This window comes from Pseudorca crassidens, chromosome 8, assembly GCF_039906515.1.
Source record: "Pseudorca crassidens isolate mPseCra1 chromosome 8, mPseCra1.hap1, whole genome shotgun sequence".
In the NCBI taxonomy this organism is placed as follows: Eukaryota; Metazoa; Chordata; class Mammalia; order Artiodactyla; family Delphinidae; genus Pseudorca; species Pseudorca crassidens.
The window spans coordinates 93,395,491-93,417,960 of record NC_090303.1 but is presented as its reverse complement, the minus strand read 5'-3'; the positions used below and the strand labels follow the sequence as shown (position 1 = coordinate 93,417,960).

At 41.6% G+C, this 22,470-nt stretch overlaps 1 protein-coding gene across 6 annotated transcripts in view; it reads left to right on the top strand.

The window, feature by feature from the left end:
• Nucleotides 1-22,470, top strand: part of PARP12 (poly(ADP-ribose) polymerase family member 12) — a 50,667-nt gene that overhangs the window by 2,664 nt on the left and 25,533 nt on the right. For all 6 annotated transcript variants that reach the window (XR_010945654.1, XR_010945652.1, XR_010945653.1 and 3 more), the window contains exons 2-5: nt 1,832-1,967; nt 4,712-5,012; nt 7,346-7,444; nt 12,795-12,918. Coding sequence is in view for 3 of the 6 variants with exons in the window: in XM_067747183.1 (XP_067603284.1) it covers nt 1,832-1,967; nt 4,712-5,012; nt 7,346-7,444; nt 12,795-12,918 (660 nt within the window). In the remaining 3 variants the exon portion in view is untranslated. The remainder of the gene's footprint in view (nt 1-1,831; nt 1,968-4,711; nt 5,013-7,345; nt 7,445-12,794; nt 12,919-22,470) is intronic.

Genomic DNA, 22,470 nt, shown 5'->3' with positions numbered 1-22,470 from the left:
TGGCCTGGTTGATCCGGAGTTTTCTTCTTTTTTCCCTCTTCCTTGTGGTTTACACAGGACAGTTTGTTGAACCTTCCTTTTCTGGCTGTTTCTGGGTTGCATAAGGGAGAGTGGGTGTGGTCAGCTGCACATTCTATACTTTCCCTGCGAAATTACTTGTCTTCCTCAACCACAGGGTCAGCTGTCTCAGAAGTAGATCATCACTGCTGCTTTTGTTCATTGGCGACAGTTGGGGAGGGTCCCAGGTCCCCAGTTCCATCTTGTGCTTAGGGGGCAGTGAGCACAGTGGTTCAGAGCCCAGCTCCAAGGCAAGCCTGCCTTGTCTCTACCCTGGCTCTGCTCCTTGCCCTCTGAGTGATCTTGGGCAAATTAGTTTTTATCTGAGCCTCAGTTCCCTCATCTGCAAAATGGGATAGTATTACCTACCTTATAGGCTTGTTGAGGACAGTACGAGTTAACTCACGAAACATTTAGGCAAACCCTAAACATTTAGGCAAACCCATTTAGGCAAAATGAAACCAAACATTTAGGCAAACTTGGTTTGTGGGAGATGCCCAATGAGTTTTAGTAGCCATCATCATCATCGTAATTACCAAGCCCCTCTGCCTAGAATGTTCTTCCCTGCTCTCCGTGCCTGGTTCCTCAACCCTAAGTATTTGGCTCAGGTTTTATACCTTCCAGGCACCATCCCTTGATTGCTTCCTCCACTTCTGTCGGGCTCAGGTGCCCGCTCTCTGCGCTGATGCATCCTGCACATAGCTGACCTTGCATTTCCCACAGCATTTTAGAGTCATCTCAATGTCTGTGTCTCCACTAGAGAGAAGGAGAGGAGTTGGATGACTCCAAGGTTTTCAGCCTGTGCAGTGGAAGAGGGAAGTTGCCCTTTACTAAGATGGGGGAGCCCATGGGAGGCGCAGGTTTGGGGGAGTAGATCCAGGGGTTCAATTTTCTTTTGAGATGCTTATCATAGGTATGGCAGTGTCTTGAGTCAAGCAAATGCTATTTACCTGACTCTTCTGGGTCCTGTTGACTCAGGTGATCATTTGAAGGCTTATCTTTGGATCATTGGGGCGTGGTGCCAGTGCCTGGCTCACAGAGAGTGTTCAAGAGGGGCTTGTTGATCAAAAGAATGCAGGAGGGGAGCAGAAAAAAGGGCTGGGCCTCAGCAGTGGTGTGTGTGTGTGTACACGCCTGTATCCACACTCATTTATTCAGCCAATGTTAAATGCCAGTAAGTGCCCAGAGACTGGCACGCTGTGACTCTGGGGGAATGGCTCCATCATTCTCATCAAAAACCTGCTGAGAGGTGCTTGCAAGGCACCATCTCTTCCTTTGTAAATAAGCACTATGATTTTTCATGGCATAGACATGCTGGTTTTCTCTGGTGCCTCTAAATAATGTCAGGAACTATTCCTGAAAATTTTTCTTAAAGATTGATTTTACCAGCTGTATTAGTTTGCTTGGGTTGCCTTAACAAGGTACCACAGACTGGGTGGCTTAAACAACAGAAACTTATTTTCTCACAGTTTTCAAGGCTAGGAAGTCAGAGTTCAAGGTGTCAGCAGGTTGGTGTCTCCCGACACCAACCTTGGCTTGCAGATGCCTTCTTCTCCCTGTGTCTTTACATGGTCTTCCTTTTGTGTCCTGATCCCCTTTTCTTATAAGGACGCCGGTCAGATTGGATTAGGCCCCCCAGTGAACTCATTTTAACTTAATCACCTTTTTGAAAGACTCCAAATACAGTCACTTCTGAGGTACTGGGAGTTAGGACTTCAACATAAGGGTTTTGGGGAGACGTTTCAACTGTGACCCTAGCCCTGCTTCTTTGCAGGAAGGACTGTAGGAACGGTCACAACTTGACGTCCGAACACAACATGCGCGTGCTGAAAACTCAGGGCGTGGACCACCTCAGCTTCAGTGAGCTCTCCGTGCTCTTGTTACAGAACGACCCCTTGCTCTTGCCGGAGGTGAGTGCCAGGAGAGGGTGGGCCTGAGTGTAAGTGATGAGGGAGGGACCAGTAGGTGGGGAGACAGGAAGACATGGCGGAAGAGAGGCTAAGGGCCGCACTGTGATCGCTGGGGTCTGCCTGGAGGGAGACCTGGACTGAGCTCCTGGCTCTGCTGATTTTTAGCCCTGAGATCTTGTGCCAACCTTGCTCCCTCTTGAAGCCTCCTTTCCCTCTATGTCAGTTGGGCTGGTACCTCCTTTGCAGGGCTTCTGTGAGGTTGGGGGAGCCCATTTGGCCAGTGGCTGCAGCCAGTTGTTACACAGAGCGGAGGGAGTGAGAGATTCCAGCTGGCCCGTCCCTGTCTAGCAGGACTTAGAAAAATGCAGGTACCACCAGACCCCGGAGGTCTGTGGGGAAGTTTTCTAACTTGGGTTGATGTGAATTCTCATACTGCATTTCAGACAGTAACCACCCACTTGTTTTGAAGCTCACTGCAATGGTCATGGACTAGCTTGAGTCCTAAGAGAAGCGGACACCAAGGTGGGATTGGAAGTGTGAGAGATTTATTGGGGAGGGAGCAGAAGAAGGTGGGGAAGGCTTCAGATGGCGTTGGTGCTCTGACATCTGTGGCAGGAGAAGGGGAAGGAAAGGGACCCGGTAGGAAGAGACCCTGACTGCAGTGCAGTTCTCAGGAAGCTTCTACCCAGCCAGCGAAAAGTTCTGAGCTAAAGTCCCTGTTGGTTGGCATCCTGTGTCTCCCCAGAACAACCTGCCCAGTCATTGGCTGAGAGCAGCCCTTGGGAGCTCCCTCTGTGTAAAGAGGGCGGCTGCAAAGGGCAGCAGCTGGGCCGAGAGTTGCCTGTGCTCTGTGGCAGGTCTGAGTGGTCGTTCTGTGGCCAGCACAGGTTCCGTGGGATGCTCTGGCACTGCTTCTTGGATGAGGCAACAGGGATTAGATGGGTATATTTTAATGACAGTGCTTCCTTATTACTCAGTTGGAACCTCCCATTTGAGAAGGATGCTACATAGCAAACGACTGGCACATAACAGGTATTAAGTGTTTTCCTTTGCCTTTTGAAAACTAGTATAGATTTAATTCACCTAACCTTTGTTGACAATCCATTACAGACGAGGCACTGGTGGTAAGGAGGTGAAAGACCCTTTCTGCTCTTCCGGGGGGCACAGCTACTGGGTCGGACAGTAGCGGATGATAGCAAGGTGCTGTTGTAGGTGCTTTAGCAGGAGTCACTGCTCTGGTCTCGGGGGCACAGTTTGGGCACCGGGGAAGGTGCCCTGGAGTAGATGGTGTCTGCTCTGGGTGCTGGAGGGTGAGTGAAGGATGAAGGTGTGGGAAGAGGGAGGCAGAGAACGGGGGCCTACCTGGTCAGGGCACAGTGTGTAAGTCGGCACGACCTGGATTTAGGGGGAGGGGAGAGAGAAATGCGAAGGTGGAGGCTTAGCCATACAGCCTCCTGTGTCACAGGCAGGAGTTGGGGCGAGGTTGTGTTGGGAGGGTAGGCATTAACTTTTTGGAGTGATCACCTTGTTAGTGGTGTGAGAACTGAATCAGCAGGTGACCGGCCTGGAATGCGCAGCCTCTGTCTCCTGGGGTGTGGGGGGTGCTTCAGGACACAGTTGCCAACACATGGGGGCTGTGACCAAAAGCTCGGATCCAGGGCAGCTCTCCTGCCAGGTCCGCTACTCTCAGGCTAGCCCCCTTATCAGTTGACCATTTGGGGGCCGCCACCATGAGTTGAGCACCCACTGTGTTCCAGGCATTGTATTAGTCACTTGGTATATTTCTTATTTAATTCTCACAATAGCCCAGCAATGTAGGTGGCATTATTCCCATTTGGTGGATTAAAAAACGGAATCTCAGAGCTGGTGAGTGGCCTGCCCAAGGTCAGACAGCTTGTAAGTGGCAGGATCAAGGTTAGGGCCCAGCTCCCTCTGATCTTTTCCCTCGGGGCTTCCATTTCCAGAAGGGACCCCCTGCTGATCTGGGCCTGGGTTCTGTAGTCCTCTGTTCAGTGTAATGCCTGTGAGTTGAGTGAGTGGGCCCTTGGTGGTCTCTGGTTTAGTTCCCATCTCCAAGAACATGGAATGTAGAGGAAAAGGAACAGTTGATTCAAGTTCAAGCCCCACCTTACCAACAACCCAGTCCAGCAGGTACTGTATGTGCCAGGTGTGTTAGACAGCTGTGTGACCCAGGGCAAGCCTGTTAGCTTCTCTGAGTCTCATTTTGCACTTGGGAAATGAAAGGGCTGTATTTGGCTTTCTTGAAGATACTTTAAACCCTCAGAGCCTCTTTGACCTAGAATTGGAGAAAAAAAGTGTTGGGAGAAACTGGGCCCTGGGTTAGAGAGAGTTGGTGAATCAGTGGGGGCAGGGGGTAGGTAGCATGTAAGGTTTGTTAGTAGTGTAAGGTTTGCTGTGTGAGTTACATTAAAATGTTGTTTCATGTGAAGGGAGCAGCTCTGATCAGCTGGATGTACTTTGGATTTTCCCGGCGGAGGGGCTTGTTCTGAGCAGTCCGCTGTCCTCCCCGGGTCCCATTTACCAAGGGCATATGCTAGCGGCGTCCATCTAGAGTGAGGGGTGTTCTCAGAGCTGTGCGACCAGTGTCGCGATGGGATCGCAGCCTTGGCTAGGTCTCTGGAGGAACCTCTTCCTCTAGTAGGAAGTAGTAGTAGGTTCAGTAAGGAGGTGGTGTTGTGTGAGGCCTTTCTAAGCTGCTGTCTTTTTTCCTTCTCTGTTAACAGATCTGCCTTCATTACAACAAAGGACATGGACCCTATGGCTCTTGTTCCTTTAAAAAGCAATGTGTCAAACTCCACATCTGCCAGTATTTTTCACAGGGTGAATGCAAGTTTGGCACTGGCTGTAAGAGATCCCATGATTTCTCTAATTCTGAGAACCTGGAAAAACTGGAGAAGTTGGGCATGAGGTCAGAGCTGGTGAGCAGGCTGCCTTCCATTTACAGAAATGCTCATGACATCAAGAATAAGAGCTCTCCCTCCATCAGAGTGCCGCCTTCTCCCTGTGTGTCACAGGGGACTTCTGGTAAGGCTCTGGGCTGGGGCTCCTGGATGCCAGCTGACTCCTAAATGGCATGTGTAACTTTGGGCAAGTCTGTGCTGCTTCTAGTAAAATGCAGTTGGCCATCCCCTCCTGGCCAGTGGGGACTGTGAAGATGAGTTGAAGTCAGAGCTGTGAACGAGCAAGACATTCTAAACAAATGCCGACTGGTGTCGAGGGTGGGTGAATTCTCTCTGGGCCTCATCTGCACAGAGATGGGAGATGCTGCTTCTCCCTATCCAGTCTTCCCTCTGCCCCCCTGGAGAGCTTGTTTTCCAGTGAGGGACCCCAGAGTTAATGCCGTGCTGTACAACTCTGGGGCCATCCTTTGCGTTGCATTCTGTTTATATATATATATATATTTTTAATGAGTGAATGAAGCATATTTTATTTACTTATTTTTGAATGAAGCATATTTTAATTTCAGCTTTCTTCTTGTCATGAATGGATCTTTTTCGTCACTGCAGATTGACTTTGTTCACCGCTCATCTCTAGACAGTGCTGACCACAGTAGGCACTGAGACATTTGTTGAATGGATGAATCTGTCAGGACACTTTTTAAAAAAATTTTTTTGAGAAATATCAAGCTTAGTGACAGGCAAATGGGATTTTGAACAGAGATTGTTTATTTAATAAGCATTTCTTGAGTACCTGTTGGTTGGGACGTGAATACCATGGTCCCTCAGGGAGGCTGTGATGCCTTGGTGTCCTTTGGATTTTCACAGTATCTGCTGTAGGCTGGCCATTCTGATGATCCATTTTCTCATTCAACAAATTTGAGTCCTGGCCATGTGCTGGCCACTGTCCTGGGCCTTGTTTATACCTTAGTGACTGTGAGCCGTGGCTCCCCGCCACTTGTTAGCTGTAGTGATAATCTAGGATTTTTAATAGAACACTTCCTAAAATACCAGTGCCAGGATGACCAGCAAACAAACTTATCACTCTAATCTTACCTGATTTTTATATTTGAAAGTTGTCCTTGTCATATGTTTTTTCTTTACATTTTCTTCAATTATTTTTGGTTAGTTTCTTTCAACAGTAAGAAGCCTAGAAGCAAACAGGTTTTGCTTTAAATAGTTTGTTAAAAGTGTCAATTGGATTATGGCCTTGTTAGAAAGGGAGGGGAGGATACCTGCGCCTGGGGGGAGAGGGAGGCCAGCTCTAAGGCTCCACAGGTGTGGGTTTTAAGGTGCAGCCTGTGGCTGTCTGAGGGGCCTATAAAACAACAGGGAAGATGAATAACAAAATAGGGAGGGTTTGCTAATGAGTTTTATATGCTTATATGGTGGCAGTTGGGGCCCACCGAAGTGTAATTATTAGGTAATGGCTCATTGAAGCACTTCTAGTAAAGGTAAACTTTGAGAGCACTTGCACGCTCTTGTTATATTACAATATTTGAAAAAAATTATTTATTTTTATTTATTTTTGGCTGCGTTGGGTCTTCACTGCTGTGTGTGAGCTCATTACGGTGGCTTCTTTTGTTGTGGAGCATGGGCTCTAGGCACACGGGCTTCAGTAGTTGTGGCTCGCGGGCTCAGTAGTTGTGGCGCATGGGCCCTAGAGCGCAGGCTCAGGAGTTGTGGCGCACGGGCTTAGTTGCTCCGCAGCATGTGGGATCTTCCTGGACCAGGGCTCCAGCCCGTGTGCCCCGCAATGGCAGGCGGATTCTTAACCACTGGGCCACCAGGGAAGTCCCTACAATTTTTATAATTAACCTAAATTAGGTTTCATTTTGAATTGTGGGCTTTCTGTTTATTGTTATTTTTTTGTTGGTATTGGCACCCGATTCTAATAGTTCATTGACAAGTATTTGCTTTTGCAATCAAATCTAGTTTATAAAATGCAGCCTTCACTTGCTCTCTGGGCTCATCACATCAATAGGTACAGAAGGAAAATGTGTTGGTTAGTGGTTCCCCCCTATTAAAAAAGTGTCCCAGGTTCCACTGTTGAAGGCTTCTGATTGAGTCAATCTGAGGTAGAGCCGGGCACTTCTATTTTTAAACAGGTCTCCTAGTGAATTGGGTGCACAGCCAGAGTTGAGAAAAGACTCACCCCCAGCCCCCAACAATGACATCCTGGATTTGGCAAGCAGCCCTGTGACCTTGGGCTCCCTGATTCCTCCCTAAAAAGCAGAGGGCCCACCTTATGTCTGAGGGTCCTTTCATCCAGAACTTTATAAGATTTTGTGAGGTTGCCTTGCCCACTTTTGCCTCGTGCAGAGGGATGAATGAATCCTTTTTTCTCTCCTTTGTACCTTGAACTACCCCAACTCCGTGTCAGAAGCATCGGTGATACATCTTTGCAGTGTTTCTTTGTAGAAAGAAGAGATGCAGGTTCTGTGTCCCCAAACACTGCCAACCAAGAGGAGAGTGATCAGATTTGCTTGTTCCATATCTGGAAACGTTGTACCTTTCAAGGTGAGTCAGGGGAAACCCCTTCATCCACTTGTGGGCGGGATAACTGCTTCTGGTTCCCAGAGCTCTGCTCTGACACCACCCCTCGAGGTCCTCTCCCTGCCGTCCAGAGAGGGTCAGGCCATCTTAATTGTGAGCTGGTGGCACTTCAGTGATTTTGTTGAGGAGTTGAGGGTGGTAGGAATTACTTGAGTTTCTAAAGATCAAACTGTAGATGGGGAGCATGACTGTTTGGTTCATGCAGCAAATGAGTGTCAAGTGTTGCCCCTTGGTCAACGTAGCGTGAGGTCAGAGACCTGCAAAGGCACTTGGATGCCCAGTCTAGTGTCCCTTATGGAGGGAGGTTGTGGTCTCAGAGATACCTTAGAACCTAGGAATGCCCTCCCTCAGGAGGAGACACCTGTGTTCACTCTTGGGGGATGAGTATTTATTTAAGTTTGGGGTTTCTCTCCACATTCTCTCTTTTATCAGAAGTAGCAAATCTTGTTTTTTGTGTGGGTGTGGGTGTGAGACTGTATTTTCACTAAACCTTTGTTCTTGCTGCTGTCCTGGGCTTTGATTGAAGAAAGATTCCTTCTCAAATTTGGTGACTCTGCTTAAAAAAAAAACAAACGCCAAAACTTCCTGTTTTGTTTTCAGTCTTTAAAAACTACCCAAGCAATTCATGAATACTTTCACTTTGTAAAAGAGTGAAATGATACAGAGTAAAGTCTGAAGTCTTCCTTCAGCCTTCTCTGAAGGTAAACACGTGACGTGTGGTCATATTTGTTTCACATATTTTTCAACAGATGGGAACATGCACATTATTTAATCTGCTTCTTTTACTTAATGGTGTGTCCTTGAGATTTTTTTCTACATTAGTGTGTATGTGTATGTCTACCGGGATTTTAAAAACAACTTTGTAGTATTTGATTAGAGTGATTTTTTTCCCTTGAGCATCTGAGTACACATGTGTATTTCCATAGATAGATTCCTGGAAATGGAATACTAGGTCAAGGAATATGTGCTGTATATATACATATATATATATGTGTGTGTGTGTGTATATATATATATGTGTATATATATATGTGTATATATATATGTGTATATATATATATATAGCCTTAAAAATCAACGTTATTAGTTATAATTTACATGCAATAAAATGCACCCATTTTAAGTATACCCTTTGAGTTTTGGTAAGTATGTTTGCCCCTGTAACTATCACTATAATCTAGATACGGAACAGTTCTCTCATTCCAAAAATTCCCCTTATGCCCCTATACAGTCGATCCTCACCTCCCAGTTTCCCGACCCAAGGCAATCCTGATCTACTTTCTGTTGATGTAGAGTAGATGTGTGTTTTCCAGAATTTTATATAAATGTAATCATACAACATGTATTCTCCTGTTGCATGGATTAACTACAAGTTGTTTATCCATTTATATGTTGATGAACATTTGGGTTTCCAGTTTTGGGCTTTTATAAATAAAGCCTCTATCAGTATTCATGTACAAGTTTTCATGTGGATGTATGTCTTCCTCTCTTGGGTAAAGACCTAAAAGTGGAATGTCTGATCATATGATAAATGTGTGTTTAACATTATAAGATACAGCCAGACTGTCTTCCAAAGTGGATATATTTCACCTTCCCACCAGCAGTGTGTGAGTGTTTTGGTTGCTCTACATCCTTGTCAACACTTGGTATTGTCAGTCCTATAAATTTTAGCCATCCTAGCAAATGAGTAATATCTCATTGTGGCTTTCATTTGCATTTCCCTGATGAGTAATGATATTTAACATTTATTTTCATGTGCCTGTTGGCCATTTATATGTCTTCTGTGAAGTATCTGTTTAAATCTTTTGCCTATTTTACAGGCAGATAACAGTTTTGTTAAGATATTAAGTATATTTCATATAGTATACAATTCACCCATTTAATAGTTTTTAATATAGTCGGAGTTGTGCAACCATCATCACAGTCGATATTAGAACATTTTCATCACCTCCAAAGAAATCCATAACCATTAGCAGTCACTACCCATTCTTTCCTCCCCCCAGCTCCTGGCATTTACATTATGTCTCTGGGTTTGCCTGGATATTTCATATAAATGGAATCATACAACGTGTGGTCTTTTGTGACTGTTTGGCCCATTTTTTTATTCGGTTGTTTGATCTCTCATTATTGACTTCTAGTAGTTTTGAATATTCTTTATTCATGTCTTTGTCAGATATAGGTATTGAAAATATATTCTCCTAGTCTGTGTCTTTCATGTTCATTTTTTTTTTTACAGTATCTTTGGAAGAATATGTTTTATGTTGATGTCCATTTTAATATATTTTTTAATGGTTTGTGTTTTTTGTGCCCTAAAAATCTTTGTCTCTTCCAGGCCCAGGAAAATGTCTCTCCTATGGTTTTTTTTTTTTTTCCAGAAGTTTATAGGCTTAGCTTTTATGTTTAGGTCTGGTTGTTTCTCTTGATCTGTTTTCTCCAAAAATTATTTCCTTAGGGCTTGATTCTTCTGTGTGAGTTAGCTGCCTGTCTGTGTTATTTTTCCTCGTGTGTTGGGTGGCTCTTGGTTGTGTGCCCATGTTGGTACTCAAATCCCTGTGCCTACTGGTGGAGGCCGATTCTGATTCCAGGCTTAATGGGGAAGAGGCGGTAAGTCTTGCTTGGTTGCGGGGGCTGCTAGCGTATGTTCGAAGGTCAGGGCGGGGGCTTTGATGGCTTTCTCGCATGCTTCTCTCTCCTGCCCCTATATCCACACCCACGTGTTCCATGGGACGAACAAGGTTGCTGGGCATAAGCAAGGCGCTGATGGGGCACTTGCTCCACTGGGTCCTGATTCCTCTCAGTGCTCTTGTCCAGGTGTCTTTCTTGCTCCTTGTTACATCTGACTCTGAGTTTGTGAAGCCCCCAGCTCCTTCCTACTTCTGGGGTGGCTCTCTTCTGCATATTCTGCATGTATTTTTCTCTCTTTGTTGGTTTGGTTCTTACTGCTTCATATTTTTAGGAATTCTTTAGTAATTCTGGTCTTTTGATGGTACTTCTGTTTTCCAGTGCTTTTGGATTTCTTCTTCTCTGTGATCTGTCATTTTAAGGGAAGTAGGGAGAAAGGGGATGTGGATGTGGGTACTTTGCCAATTTGATTTGGTTTCTGTGACTAACTTTCTAGAAAACCTAGACTTGGGAATGCAACAGTGAGGTGGGGAACATTGGAAGAAGGGAGGGAAACTGAGAGACGGGACAGAAGGACCAGGAAAGTTGTAGCAGAGAAGGGGCTTTACACCCCCAGCGCTGAGCTAGGACTCTGCTCTTGCCATCTTCATGGCTGCAGTGGCCTGCGTGGCATCCTCCTCCTCAGGGCACCTGCCAGCTTGTGAGCAGCATGGGCTCCATGCTCAGGTTGGATTAAGAGCTAGAAGCCTCAGGCCTCACAGTGCCTTCCCCTGGCCCCTATGTCCTTCCCAAGGAAGTGTCAGCCTGGAGAGGGGTGGGTGGTGCTCCTACCCTGACAGGTGCCTTCTTAAGGGGAGAGCCTTTCTTCAGGTTGTCCAGGACTCACCTGTGCTGGGCTGTATAGATGAGCGACTGAACACTCATTCCTCATCATTTCCCTTAGTGCCCCTTAGGAGGAAACAGGAAATCTTATTTGGTCGTGACCTCTGGACCACAGCTGTGGCCTTATCTCTTCAGGTCGAGCCCCTGGTTATCACTTTATTGTCCACACCCCTGGTCAGGAGTCTAAGAGGGCTCCGTTTGGCCTGGTGTGAGCCATCCCTGCCCTAACTCTGGACAGGTCAGGACATCCTGACTCCCCAGTGGGGCTGTTTCCAGCCTGGTTGAACTTGGCAGAGATTTCCTTGGTTGGGGTCCCTCCTGTTCTCTAAGCCCTGTCGGCCTGGCCCCAGGCCTGGTCTTTGACAAGCCCAGGCCGTCTCCCCACTTCCTCCCCGGTCCCTGCCACCCCATTGCTCCCTGGCAGGGTCTCTGGGAAAGAAGTGGCATTAAGACTTGCCTGAAAGACTGCGTACGATGTTAGAAAATTTTAATTTTTTTCAGATGTCAAGTTAGCCATGCTTTACTGTTACTATTTTGAAAGATGAATTAAAAATGTACAAAAGACAGTAAGAAATGTCTTCATCACAACCCTTTTCCCCAGCACCCAGATTCCCTTCAGAAACAGTCATTATTACTAGTTCCTTGAATATTTTTCCATCAAGATTTTATACAAGCACAAGTGTGTATGTTTAGTCTTTCTCTTTACACAGGTGCACTCTATGAACGCTCTTTTGTATCTTTTTTCACTTAACTAGATGTTTAATTTTTTGGACTATATATTTTTGCGGTTCAAAATTCAAAACAAATCTCTCCTCATAACTTTGTGCTGTGCCACCCAGTCCTCCCATCGCCCCCACCCCCCCACACACAGCAAGGAATAATGTGTGCATATATGTGTATTTAGTCCGAGTCTGGCTAATCTTGTTTTTTCTGTTCTTTTACCCAAATAGAGGCATTCCACACCTATGTATCTTTCTATCTAATAGTATAAATCCTGCAGGTGTCAGTGTGAAGATTCCCATTGCTCTTCTTTCGTGTCTCTCTTTCCTCTCACAACATTCCTCCGTCAGGATGTACCAGAACCTCACAGTCTGTTGAAAGGTAGAGGGAGGGTGTGGGCAGCATTCCAGGTGAGCGGCTGGCATGAGCCAAGGCAAGGTGGGCAGGAAGTGCTAGGAGGTACAGGCCCTGGGAGCACACGGAAGGCATGGGGGAGTAGTTGGATGGAAACCGTAGACCCGGGCTGTGTGTACAATGCCTTTGGGGGGTGGGGTGTGTTGAGGAGGGGTGAGTAACTTAGCAGCCAGAAAGATCAAGGTGGGCTGAAACCACACTGCTGACCCACCTGCTGTAGGACCTGCTGGGGTTGGGATGGTTCTGGTAGAGACGAACCTGCTCCCGTTTCTGGTGTGATCACGCCCCATCCAAGTGTCACGTGTATAGCAGTAATGCACCGACAGACTGCCCCTGCAGACATGGAGCCTTCGACCGTCTATCTCATGATCAGCTTCTTTACTCTCATGACATGAAATTCATACATGATGTAACCCACCAACACACAGTTTTTAAAAAATCAGTTTAATGTGTTTAATGTCCTATTAACAAGGGAGACATAAAAGGAAAGTGTATATCCTAAAATGCATAGTGTTTGGTATCTAAATGCTCAGGTATGACTGCATTAAAAAAGGCTCCCTCACAGATTTCCAGAATGTTCCCAGGTCAGCAGGCAGCCCCATACCCTTTGAGAACCGTGGGACTGGGCCAGGCTGTGTATTGCCAGTGTGCTCACTTCTTTATATCTTTATTTCAGAGAGGTGCAGTAGAGTTCACTTCCATTTGCCATATCGGTGGCAAGTCTTAGATGGAGGCTCGTGGAAGGATCTGAACAAAATGTTCCTTATTGAAGAGGCCTATTGCAATCCTGCAAGAAATGGGTATGAAATATGTCACTTGTGTCTGCTTTGTGCCTGGGCTTTTGTGTGTGGTACGAGAAGTTTAGACACAGAAGGGTTTAGTTTTGATGGGCTTCATACACAGACGCACACACACAGAGTAAGGAGGCGGGAAGCTCCCTGCACGAAATTGGGAGTTGATGGTCCTGCTGGTGGCTGGTGCCCTTGTTGCCCCATCTTCCTCTTTTTTCACGGAGGAGCTATGGGGAGAGAAGGGGTGGGTACCAAGTAAGTTCTGAATTATTTGATGCTGAGATTGATCATGTAAATATATCCTCATTGATTAGTCCAGAAAAGGAAGAGGCAATCATTTGTGAAATTTACAGCCTTTGCCTGTAAAGTCATACAGCTGAACTACTGTTTATTGTTCAACCTTTTTTATTTTCCTAAGTATGTCCTAGTATTTTCACTTAGTCAGTTGAGAGTAAATGGGGAAGTCCTGGGTAGCCTTATTTTCAAATCTTGGATTAAACTTGCTAAAATGTGTTGCCAAGAAGAGAATTTGAGCCCGTTTTTTGAGTGGATAAAATAAATTTGTGCTTAGGGTGCAATTATATGCAAATTGCTACTGGTAAAGCATGTGAAACAAATTATCCCCCTTCAGAAGATTAAGTGGCTCACATAACCAGCTCTTACCTACGTCCCCCCTTTCTTTCTCTTCCCTTTTTTTTGAGGCTTTTTAAGTTAAAATTTGTACTCGGTGACATGCACAGATATTAAGTATATAGTTCAGTGAGTTTTGAGGAAGGTATGTACGCTTGCAGTAGCCAATGCCCTGATCCAGCTGTAGATCATTTTCATCACCCAGAAGGTCCCCTCCTACCCCCTTCCAGTCAGTGCCCACCCTGTAAACCACTGCTGTTCCAACGTCTGTCAGCACAGATAGTCTCTCCTGTTCTTGAACCTCATCTGAATGGAGCTACTCTGGACTGTTGCCTGGAGGCTTCTCTCAGGGCTCTGTTCTTGACGCTCCTCCCGGGCCACGTGTGTGCAGGCTTCCTTGGGGTAGGCGTTCAGGGGTGCGCCTGCTGGGAGGTAGGCTGGTCCCTCCTCAGTTCTGCCAGGGGATGCCAGATTCTTTTCCACAGTGATTGTACTGCACATTTGGTGTAGTCTGACGTCTGCGCTTTTCTAGTCTTCGGTGTAAAATAAGGTCTCCATTTTCATATCCCTGAGTCCTGGTGAGGGAAAGTGTCTCTTCACATGTTCAGTGGCCATTTATGCTGCTTCTGCTGTGAAATGTCTGTGCTTGTAGTTTGTTTTGTTGAGGGGGAAGGTTGTGTTCTTCATTAGTTAGTTTTGGAACTCTTCAAGTTTCTGAGTATTAAATGTGTGTTGAAAATAAATGAACTCCTGTCAGCTTATGATATCTGTTAATGAAGAGAAGTATTTATCCATTCTTTCCTTTATAGTTTTATACTTTTTTTCTTTTCTTTTTTTTTTGGAGGTTTTATACCTTTTGTGTCGTAAGAAATCCTTCCTTATCCTGAGACCATAAAATATTTGTCCTGAATTTTCTTTAAAAATTTTTAACATTTTAAGAACTGTATTAACCTCTCCTTGCGTGTGGTGAAGTGTAGGTCCAGTTTCATTCTTATGCAGATGAATTACCAGTTTTTCCAAAGACCACTTTTTAAAAATATATTTAAAACATTTAGAGTTTGGGATTGACATGTATACACTGTTATATTTAAGATAGATTACCAACAAGGACCTATCGTATAGCACAGGGAACTCTGCTCAATATTCTCTAATAACCTAAAGGGGAAAAGAATTTGAAAAAGAATAGATACATGTATATGTATAATTGAATCACTTTGCTGTACACCTGAAACTAAGACAATGTTGTTAATCAACTATACTCCAATATAAAATAAAAAATTTTAAAGAAAGAAGTAAGCCATTAAAAAAATAAAGTGTTAGGATAAAAAAAGTAAAAAAAAAAAAGTATTCAAAAAGTAAATAAAAAAAAAAAACCAAAACAAAAATCAAAATGAGACAAATGAACCAAAATATATATGGGATAAAGGATAAACCGCATAGAGAAGAAATATTCCAAGTGATTTGTTTAATATGTTGTAATTCGGCTCTACATCTTTAGAAAGATATGTTCTTACGGACGAAAGAACAGCAAAAAAAAAAAAAGTCTTAAACTCTACTCAGCAAAAAAATAAAATTTAAAAATTGTGATAAAATAGACATAACATAAAATTTACCATCTTAACCATTTTTAAGTGTAAGGTTCAGTGGCATTAAACACATTCACATTGTAGTGCAGCCGTCTACCATTCATTTCCAGAAGTCAGTCGATTTTTAAACCCGCCAAAACTGAGCCAGATTTGGCAAAATGTGAATACATTTTATAGCTTAATTTCAGACTTAGCTGCTAAGTACTGCTTTTGTAAGTAGGCCATCTTTTTTGCACCTGTCTTCAGTGCTGTCTGTGTCAGGTGTTGAGTTAGCAAATACACACCCGTCTGTTTCTGGCCTCTTCTGTTTCATTGGTCTGTGTGTCTCTGTGTCAACATCACACTCTCTCATGTAGAAGAGCTTTACAGTACGTTTAAGCATGTGATAAGGCAAATCCCCACCTTATTTTTCCTCAAATTGTCTTGCCTCTTGGTCTTTTGCTCCTCTTTAGAAATTTTAAAATCTGCCTGTTGGTTTCCACAAAAAACACTGTTGTGATTTTTTTTAACTTGAAATTGCATTGTCTATTATCAGTTTGGGGAGAACTGACATCATAATGATGCCAAGGCTTTCTATTCATATACGTGATAGCATCTCATTTAAACGTTCTTTACTATTTTTCAGTAGTTCTCTAATTTTCTCCATTAAGGTCTTGTATATCTTTTGTTAGATTTTTTTTTTCTTTAGGGATTTATTAGCTTCTTCATTTCCTTTTTCAAAAAAAATTTCTCCAGTTTTTTTGAGAGATAATTGACATACAACACTGTAGAAGTTTAAGGTGTAGAGCACGATGACTTGACACAAGTATATATTGCCAAGTGATTACTGCAGTAGGTTTAGTTAATATCTAGCACCTCATATAGTTACCCCTACCCATTTTTTTTCTTGTGAGAATTTTTAATATTTATTTTCTTAGCAACGTTCAAATTACCATACAGCATCATTAACTATAGTTAATCATGTTGTGCATTACATCCCTAGTTACATTTTTTTGTTGCTGTATTTTCTCCCTGCTGATGTGTAGAAATGCAGTTGACTTTTCTATCTTATATCCTGCAACTTTACTAAAATACCTTAACTCAGAATCTACTGATAATTTATCTGAATTATCTGTATAGTTATCTATATGTTCTAGATATCTGTATAGAAATTAATATCTGTGAATAGCAGTTTGTTTTCCCTTTTCAATTCTTACACATTTTATTTCTTCTTATTGTCTTATTATAGTGGCTAAGATCTCCTGTACCGTGCTGAATAGACGTGTTGATAGCTGAAAGATTATTCTTTTCTTCTTTTTTTCCTAATTGTAAAAGGAGTAATTTTAAAATGTTTTTCCTTAAGCATGTGTGAATGTTTGGAACCTTTGGCATTGCTAATCAATTCTAGTTTTATTCCTAGTATGCCAGGAGTTTTTTTTTTTTAATTGTGTATGGAAATTGAAGTTTATTGAGTGCTATTTCTATGTTAATTAAGAGCCAATGTTTTGTTCTCCTTTACTTGTTAACGCAGTGATTTGCATTAATTTTCTAATGTTAAGTCCATTGCATTCCCAGACTGAAGTCATACGTAGCCTGTGTACACATGCACATATGCACATGATGGTGAACTTTGTATTGCCAGTATTTGGTCTAAGATTTTTGTATTTACGTTTGAATAAGATTGGTCTATAATTGTTTCATACTGTCTTTGCCTGTTTTTTTCATTGAAGTATAGTTGATGTACAATATTATATAAGTTACAGGTGTACAGTATAAATGATGAAATTCCTAGCCTCATAAAAATGAGATTGGGATGGATTCTTTTCCTATCCTGAAAAAATCCTGTGAAATTAGAATTATTTTTTTCCTGAATGATCATGTTTCTAAAAATTTCTGGGCCTGATGTTTAATTCCTGAGAAGATTTTAAACTACTGACCCAATTTCTTATAATTGTTTTAGGACCAGTCAGGTTTTCTGTTTTTCCTTGAGTCAACTTGGTAAGTTGATATTTTTTCTAGGAGTTTGTTCATTTTATTTATTTTCAAACTTTTACTGTCATAAAGTTACTTATAATATCCCTTTTACTGTCTATGCCATCTTTAATTTTGTCCCCTTTTACAGTTCTAATCTTTTTTCTCTCCCTGTCTTTTTTCTTGATCAATCTTGCAGAGATTTATTAATTTTACTAATATTTTTCTTTTTTAGAGGAACAAACTTTTCTCCTTTTTTGATCTCATAGATTAGATGACCCATGATTTATTTCTAAGTGTATTTTAAAATTAGTTTTAAAATTTAAATTCAAATGGATTGCATTGTGGTCAGGCTATATAAGAGATTCTTCGAATTTTGTTGAGGCTTGCTTTATGGGTGTAGTACATGGTTAGTTTTGGTAAAATTCTGTGTATGCAGAGTCTTTTGGATGTGGTGTTAGATGAAGTGTGTTAATTGTGTGGTTCTAATCTTCTTTATCCTTATTGATTTCTTTGTCTGCTTCTTGTGTCAGTTACTCAAAGGTATGTTAACATTCACTATGAATTTGTCGGTTCTCCTTGTAATTCCATCAATTTTTATTTTATATATTTAAAAACTATTATGAAGTATATAGAAGTTTAAAACTTTTATCTTCCTGTTAAATTGAGCCTATTAGCAATAGAAAGTGGATGCTTTTTATTTCTAGTAATGCTTTTATGCCTTAAGTCTGTTTCGTTTGATATTAATATATATAACTAAGCCAGCTTTTTTTTTAGCTGCTGTTCACTATTTTACTTTCAAGCTCTGTTGTTTACATTTTAGTTATATTTCCTGTAAACACTGTAGAACTGGTTATTTTTTCAGTATGACAATCTTTCTCTTTTAATCAAAAGTTAAATATTGTGGTTTATCCATTTGTTGTGATTACCTATACATTTGAATTTATTTATTCTACCGTCTGTTTTGGTTTTTGCTATTTGACCTGCTTTTTCTATTTTTCTTTTCCCTTTTTGATCTTCTCTTAGATGTTTCCACATTTGATTTTTTGTTTTCCCCCTCATCTACTAATTTGGAAGTTACATAGTGAATTTCTGTTCTTTTAGTGATTACCCTGGAAAACAGACCCTGTAACTTAATATACCTTAGTTTAACAATTTAAGCTAATCTATACCTTTTATCATTCTCCTGAACAATAAAAGAATCTTGAACACTTGAATTCTGACTAGTTCCATTCATACTTATATACTACTTGTGTGAATTTGGGAAAAGTACTTAGCCGTCCTGTGCCTCAGTTTCTGCATATGTCAAGTAGATAAAAATAATAGTTCCTATATCAAAGTGTTATTTTGAGAATTAAAAGAATTAATGTGTGTAAAACACTCAGAACAATGCCAGGCATGTAAGATGTGCTGTGTAAATATTGCTTCTATTATTTTCTTAATCCCAGAAGTTAGAAATTAGCCTTGTTTTATACAGTCAGTATTTGTTTAAATTTAAATGTTTACCATTTTGGTTTTTTTAATGTTTTCTTTTAATCAATATTTATTTCATATTGAAGTATAGGTTTTTTTTTTTCTTTTTTTGGCCTCGCCACACAGCTTGTAGGATCTCAGTTCCCTGACCAGGGATTAAACATGGGCCACAGCAGTGAAAGCCCGGAATCCTAACCACTAGGCCACCAGGGAACTCCCCGAAGTATAGTTGATTTACAGTGTTGTGCTAATGTCTGCTGTACAGCATAGTGATTCAGTTATACATGTATATACCTGTTTTTAGATATTCTTTTCCATTATGGTTTATCATACGATATTGAATATAGTTTTCTGTGCTATACAGTAGGACTTTGTTGTTTATCCATTCTATTTATAAAAGCTTACATCTGCCAAACCCCACCTCCCACTCCATCCCTCCTCCAGCCCCCTTCCCCCTCCCCCTTGGCAACCACCAGTCTGTCTCTATGTCCATGTTTCTGTTTCTGTTTCATAGATAGGTTCATTTGTGTCATGTTTTAGATTCCACATATAAGTGATATTATATGGTATTTGTCTTTCTCTTTCCGACTTCACTTAGTATGATAATTCTAGTTGCATCCACATTGCTGCAAATGACATTATTTTGTTCTTTTTTATGGCTGAGTAATATTCCATTGTATATATGTACCACATCTTTTTTATCCATTCATCTGTGGATGGACGTTTAGGTTTACCATTTTGTTTTTGCGCACAATTCTTTTGTTCATATGTTTCTGTGAGGATCATTTTCCTTTGAGTTCATGTTCTAGAAGTTAGTTTAGTGAGAGTCTAGGGGCAGATGTATTTTTTGTTTGTCTGAAAGTGTTTTTATTTCATCTTCATTCTTGAAAGATAGTTTTATTGGGTATTTTCTCTCAGTTCTTCAAAGATTATTCCATTGTTTTCTGCTTCCATTGCTTCTATTTAGAAGTTCGCTGTCAGTATAAATGTGTTAGTTTTTTGGGGCTACCATAACAGATTGCCAGAAACTTGGTGACTTAAGACAACAAAAATTTATTGTCATAGTTCTGGAGGCTGGAAGTCCAAAGTCAAGGTGTCAGCAGGGCCATGCTCTGTCTGAAGACTCCAGGGGAAGATCCTTCCTTGCTTCTTCCTAGCTCCTGGTGGTTGTTAGCAGTCCTTGGTGTTCCTTGGCATTCCCAGGTTTATAGCTGCATTGCTGTAATCTCTACCTTTGTTGTCTCATGGCTTTCTCCCACGTGTCTCTGTCTGTGTCCAAATTTCCTTCTTCTTATAAGGACACCAGTCATTGAATTAGGGCTCAAGCTAATTGAGTATGACCTCATCATAACTTGATTACATCTGTGAAGACCATATTTCCAAATTTACAGGTACCAAGAGTTAGGACTCGAATATATCTTTGTAAGGACACAGTTCAACCCATCATGATAGGTAATCTCTTTTTTCTCTCTGACTACTTTAAATATCTCGTCATTCTTTGGTGCTACAGTTTCACTAAGATCTGTCTATGTGTGGATTTATATTTATTTAATCTACTTATAATTTGTTGTGCTTTCTGAGTGGGAGGCTTTATGTTTAATCAATTCTGGAAGCTCCTCAGGCATGATCTCTTCAAGTATTGCTTCTCTGAACTTCTGGTTAGACATATGTTAAGGTCTTCTTGCTTTATCTTTTATGTCTTTTAACTTCTCTCATTCTCTCTGCTGTATGCAGGGGAATTGCTTCACTTGTTCACCCAGTTCACTAGTTCAGCCTTGTCTGAGTGCACTGTGTCCTATCTATTGTGGTTTAAATTTTTTAATTATTATATTAATTCTAAAGGTTAATTAATTCTAAAGGTTAATTAATAATATTAATTAATATTAATTAATTAATAATATTAATTTCAAAGTTATCTGGTTAATTCTTTTTTATATAAATTTATTTATTTATTTGTTTGTTTTTATTTTTGGCTGTGTTGGGTCATCCTTGCTGTGTGTAGGCTTTCTCTAGTTGTGGCGAGCGGGGGCTACTCTTTGTTGCGGTGCACAGGCTTCTCATTGTCGTGGCTTCTCGTTGCAGAGCATGGGCTCTAGGTGCATGGGCTTCAGTAGTTGTGGCACGTGGCTCAGTAGTTGTGGCTTGTGGGCTCTTGAGCGCAGGTTCAGTAGTTGTGGCACACGGGCTTAGTTGCTCCGTGGCATGTGGGATCTCCTGGGGCCAGGACTCAAACCTGTGTCCCTTGCATTGGCAGACAGATTCCCAACCACTGTGCCACCAGGGAAGCCCTACCTGGTTCATTCTTATAGTTTATTTTATTTTATTTTATTTATTTTAATAACATCTTTATTGGATAATTACTTTACAATGGTGTGTTAGTTTCTGCTTTGTAACAAAGTGAATCAGTTATACATGTACATATCTCGCCATATCCCCTCCCTCTTGCGTCTCCCTCCCACCCTCCCTATCCCACCCCTCTAGGTGGTCACACAGCACCGAGCTGATCTCCCTGTGCTATGCGGCTGCTTCCCACTATCTATCTATTTTACATTTGGTAGTATATATAAGTCCATGCCACTCTCTTAATTCGTCCCAACTTACCCTTCCCCCTCCCCATGTCCTCAAGTCCATTCTCTACGTCTGCGTCTTTATTCCTGTCCTGCCCCTAGGTTCTTTAGAACCATTAAAAAAAAATTTTTTTTTTAGATTCCATATATATGTGTTAGCATATGGTATTTGTTTTTCTCTTTCTGACTTACTTCACTCTGTATGACCGACTCTAGGTCCATCCACTTCACTACAAATAACTCAATTTCGTTTCTTTTTATGGCTGAGTAATATTCCATTGTATATATGTGCCACATCTTCTTTATCCATTCATCTGTCGATGGACACTTAGGTTTCTTCCATGTCCTGGCTATCGTAAATAGAGCTGCAGTGAACATTGTGGTACATGATTCTGAATTATGGTTTTCTCAGGGTATATGCCCAGTAGTGGGATTGCTGGGTCATATAGTAGTTCTATTTTTAGTTTTTTAAGGAACTTCCATACTGTTCTCCATAGTGGCTGTATCAATTTACATTCCCACCAACAGTGCAAGAAGGGTTCCCTTTTCTCTACACCCTCTCCAGCATTTATTGTTTGTAGATTTTTTGATGATGGCCATTCTGACTGGTGTGAGGTGATACCTCATTGTAGTTTTGATTTGCATTTCTCTAATGATTAGTGATGTTGAGAAATGTCTAAGTCTTCTGCCCATTTTTGGATTGGGTTCTTTGTTTTTTTGATATTGAGCTGCATGAGCTGTTTATTTATTTTGTAGATTAATCCTTTGTCAGCTGCTTCATTTGCAAATATTTTCTCCCATTCTGAGGGTTGTCTTTTTGTCTTGTTTATGTTTTCCTTTGCTGTGCAAAAGCTTTTAAGTTCCATTAGGTCCCATTTGTTTATTTTTGTTTTTATTTCCATTTCTCTAGGAGGTGGGTCAAAAAGGATCTTGCTGTGATTTATGTCATAGAGTGTTCTGCCTATGTTTTCCTCTAAGAGTTTTATAGTGTCTGGCCTTACATTTAGGTCTTTAATCCATTTTGAGTTTATTTTTGTGTATGGTGTTAGGGAGTGTTCTAATTTCATACTTTTACATGTGGCTGTCCAGTTTCTTTATCCTTAACTCATACTTGTGATACTCAATTTAACTTTCAAAAACACTTCATACATATTGCATATTTATATCCAAGAACTCTAATGTTTGTTGTCTTTGGTGGACTGATTGTTTTTGCTGGGTTTTGCTCATGGTGTCTTGTTCCTGATTTATTTGATTGTAAGCCCATGTTTGCTGAAACTTTACCTGTGGAAATTCTTTTGAGGCCTGAGTTGAAGGTGAATTCCTTCCAGAGGGGATTTGTGTTTGCTTCTCTGGGA